Source organism: Brassica oleracea, chromosome C7, assembly GCF_000695525.1.
Source record: "Brassica oleracea var. oleracea cultivar TO1000 chromosome C7, BOL, whole genome shotgun sequence".
In the NCBI taxonomy this organism is placed as follows: domain Eukaryota; kingdom Viridiplantae; phylum Streptophyta; class Magnoliopsida; order Brassicales; family Brassicaceae; genus Brassica; species Brassica oleracea.
This window is the reverse complement of record NC_027754.1, coordinates 16,459,996-16,463,985: the sequence shown is the minus strand read 5'-3', so window position 1 is coordinate 16,463,985 and position 3,990 is coordinate 16,459,996. Positions and strand designations below refer to the sequence as shown.

The following is a 3,990-nucleotide window of genomic DNA, read 5'->3' as shown; positions in this document are numbered from 1 at the left end:
ACTTTAAACCCTAAACCCTAAACCCAAACTGTAAACCCTTAACCCAAACTCTAAACCCAAATTGTAAAACCAAACCGTCGCCCATAACGGAGCTACCTAAACCCTAACCTTGAAAGTCTAAAATATACTATATTTCATTTAGAATAGTATGGCAATTGATGATAGTTACTATATTGATGAATGTGAAAAGGTGGAAACTGGAGAGGTGAGGAGCAGGAGGAGAGGAGGAGGAAGGAGGAAGGAAGAAGGAGGAAAGATAGAAGTATGGAGGAAAGGAAGGAGGAATGGAGAGAGAGACCGGGGAAGGGAGAAAGAGTAGGAGGGAGTGTAAGAGTGAAAGCGACATAGGAGGAAACTATACTAGTTTGATGAATAGATTAGTATACTATAATGTAATGTTTATTCAAATATTGTATGAAAGCTATATAAACTGTCAATACAAACATGTATGTGAATCTCCATTAACTTAGAGCATTCATTCAACACAATAGCAAAATAATACCCTTTATAAAGCATGAAATTTCAAAACGCAAATACACATTGCCACTCAATGTATAAATTAGGTGAAAGCTATATATTAGCGACAATGTTGAAGGATAAGACAACATAGCTGATGGAGTAGTGAAGGAGAAGAATCGTAAGGCGAAGGAGATACACTTTGCCGAAGAGGAGGAGAATAATTGTAATATACTATACTGTAATTATAAAATAGAATAGAGTACATTGCACAACATTATTGTTCATCTTCCCCAATTCAATCCATCGTCTGTTTTCACTATCTCCAACCCAACAAACCAGACACCTAACATATATAATCACCCACAGATACAAGACAAGATTAGTTTGAAATTTAGACTATATCCCCAGATGCTATGAAATCAAATCAAATTTACCTTGATTTGTTGGCTTTGGAAACTCAATTGTGTCGCCGTAAAATTGAAAAAACCATTGAAACCCTAACTCTCAATATCTTACTTATGCCGCACGACCAAACCCACACACCCTCTTCAAATTTCCCTTCTTCGATGTATGCAAGAGTTTGTAAAGTAGAAACAATTTTTCAATTTACAGGATAATGACATTCGTTGATGTCTACGCGCCCACAAAAAGCTATTTTTGGCCTTTACTCAACAATATATAACATATCGTAGCCAAAGTGATGTTATGGGTATGAAGTTAATTTTTTCTTTTCTTATGTGTACGGACTCCAATTCCCCTTCTTTAAACACAATATAGATGTACTTGATGTGAAAAGATTTGGATTTAATAAATTTTACATTCATTCAAAGAATAGATATCCCCACTGCTTGCTTAAAGCAAATGCTAGAACAAGGGTGGAGTTTCGACCAGGGGCAGGCAGGGCCGGGTCTGAATAGAAGCCCATCAAGCATGTGCTTGGGGCCCCAAAAAAAAATATATATGTTTAGGGGCCAATAGTGAACAAAGAAACCTTATAGCTCTACTGGTAATTTTTCTCTCAGTGCGAAACTGGACCCGGGATCAAATCTCCCAGCTACATTTTCAATATTTTCACTGTTTTTGTAAAACAAAAGGGCCAAAAAAAAATTTTTGTTTGTGGGCCAATATTTTTGAGGCCCGGCCCTGGGAGCAGGTATTCCAAAGCTGTACGACACATCCATATCGCTTGAATCAGATCTTCCTTTCTTTAAAATTATCGTATGAAAACGTCAAAAGTTTATAAGCAACACACTTGATGTAGAGTTGTGTAAGTAATAAACTTATTTGAAAAATAAACTTTTAGATACAACTTGTGTGGAAATAAAAATCTCAATATTATATATACCTTATAAACTTAATTTGTTTTGTTATAATTGAAATAAAATATATATATTTGTAGCCGATTGTGTGATTGTTAAATGTGCATTCGTTGCTGTTTCAGTCTCAAGCTTTAGACCATTCTATGTGGTATATATTTCACAGGAATACATCTCCATTTTCAGTTCAATTAGCGTAAAATTCATAGTTGTTTATGTGTTCTGTATGTCTACATTTATTATGTTTTTATTTGTGCTCAGTTTTAGTCATAGCTGTTTCTTTTGCTAGTATGGCTTTTATTATTATTATGTATTGTGAACATTTTTTCTTCTGATGGAAGAGTAAGAATCTATAAAATGTTGTTTAATAAAAAAAAACATGTATATTTAGTTTTATAATTATTAAACTAAATAAATATAAAATATTTTTGGGTTTAAAAATAGCTATGTTTATCTTTGCAAGGATGGAAATGTGATTTGAATAGTGGAAAATTAGGTGTAAATGACTTAGAAAATATATAACAAATAAAATTTTAATAATTAAATTAAACATAAAACTAGTTTTTCAAACATAAAATAATTAATTAAATAAATATCGAAAATATGATTTAGAAAATATATAACAAATAAAATTTTAATAATTAAATATATTTTAATTTGATAAAGATAATATATATTTTATAAATAATTCACACTGGCGATTTCAAGGACATCCACGTAATTGTTACTATAGGGGCCTAGTTTAGTCTCAAATTACAAAGAAGTTAATTAGCACTCCAAACCAGGCCAGTCATTTACTTCAACTGTAATCCCATGAAAATCTCTATTTTAATAAATACACCTTTTCCTTAACATTCGGTTTTCGCGTTTACATATTGCTGTCCATTGAGAGAACCCACATAAGGAAACAAAACTGTTATTTTGCTAAAAATAACTGTAAGAGCCTCTAATCACAACCTGAATAAACTAAACTATACCAAATCAAGTGCCTGTCAGTTCCAAGGCCAATGGCATGGAAGTTAGAACCTTTCAAGCTTTATATACAAATCAACCAGTTCTCCAAGTTTCCATCTGAGCCAGCTGCTTGAAGAACCCTGAACCATTCTCACTTGTTCTAACTCTGGTTTTCAAGGGTAATGGCGTGCCATGGATTTCTTGCGACACCGACCCCGAGATCACATGGAAGGACCAAATGTTTGGCTGCAGCTGGCTCAATATTCACATCCCTCAACACGTCTATCTTCACATTCCACAACCGCCTCCTGCGTTGCATTTCCAGGTTTTTTCGTCCTTCCACCACAGCTACCACAACTCCTTGCCGTCTAGTCACCAAGAAACAAGGCTACAAAAAGCTCGAGAAACACGAGCATCATCAGAGAAAACGTAACGACATGAAAAGAACCATCGTTCTTGATCTTGATGAAACATTGGTGCACTCATCGATGGAACCACCAGCCCGAGTTAACGTCGATTTCATGGTGAGGATAAAGATGCAAGGAACGGTTATACCGATGTTTGTGGTGAAACGACCAGGAGTTACCGAGTTTCTTGAAAGGATCGGTAAGAACTACCGAGTGGCGGTTTTCACAGCCGGGCTGCCGGAATATGCTTCACAGGTTTTGGATAAACTTGACAAGAACCGCGTGATCTCACAGAGGTTATATCGAGACTCATGCACAGAAATGAACGGGAGATATGCTAAAGACTTATCTCTGGTGGCGAGGACAGACTTCGGGAGTGTTTTGCTAGTTGATGATAACCCTTACTCCTACTCGTTGCAGCCGGATAATGGAGTTCACATTAAGCCTTTCGTGGATGACATGGAAGATCAAGAACTGATGAAGCTTGCAGAGTTTTTTGATGGTTGTTATCAGTACGAAGATTTAAGGGATGCAGCATCAGGACTTCTATCCAACAGACTGATTTGATGCACATCTGGCTTTTATTTGCATGTTCTGATTTCAGTTTTGTTTTTGGATGATTTCTTTCTTTTTGTTGATTTTCTTTTCCTATTAGTATTTCTTTGCGTTGAAAAAGGAAGAGTCCTTTTTCAGCGTTTCTACAATTATAAATGTGAGTGGAAAGTGTATATTATTATAAACCAAGGAAGAAAAAAAAGAGTTTTGGACTATCCGATTATTAATGACAAGAAATGATATAAACACCTTAAGTGTAAAGAGATTGATCTGATGCAGTATGATCTTAAGGGGCTATG

At 35.3% G+C, this 3,990-nt stretch overlaps 1 protein-coding gene across 1 annotated transcript; it reads left to right on the top strand.

Annotated features, from left to right (window-relative positions):
• Window positions 1-2,911: 2,911 nt before the first annotated feature.
• Window positions 2,912-3,703, top strand: LOC106305594 (probable C-terminal domain small phosphatase). The gene has a single exon (XM_013741949.1). It carries the CDS (start codon window positions 2,912-2,914, stop codon window positions 3,701-3,703), a length of 792 nt encoding a protein of 263 aa, XP_013597403.1.
• Window positions 3,704-3,990: the final 287 nt, after the last annotated feature.

Bases quoted from the DNA above. Each gene is read 5' to 3' on its own strand.
- LOC106305594 (XM_013741949.1), top strand. From the start codon at position 2,912: ATGGCGTGCCATGGATTTCTTGCGACACCGACCCCGAGATCACATGGA.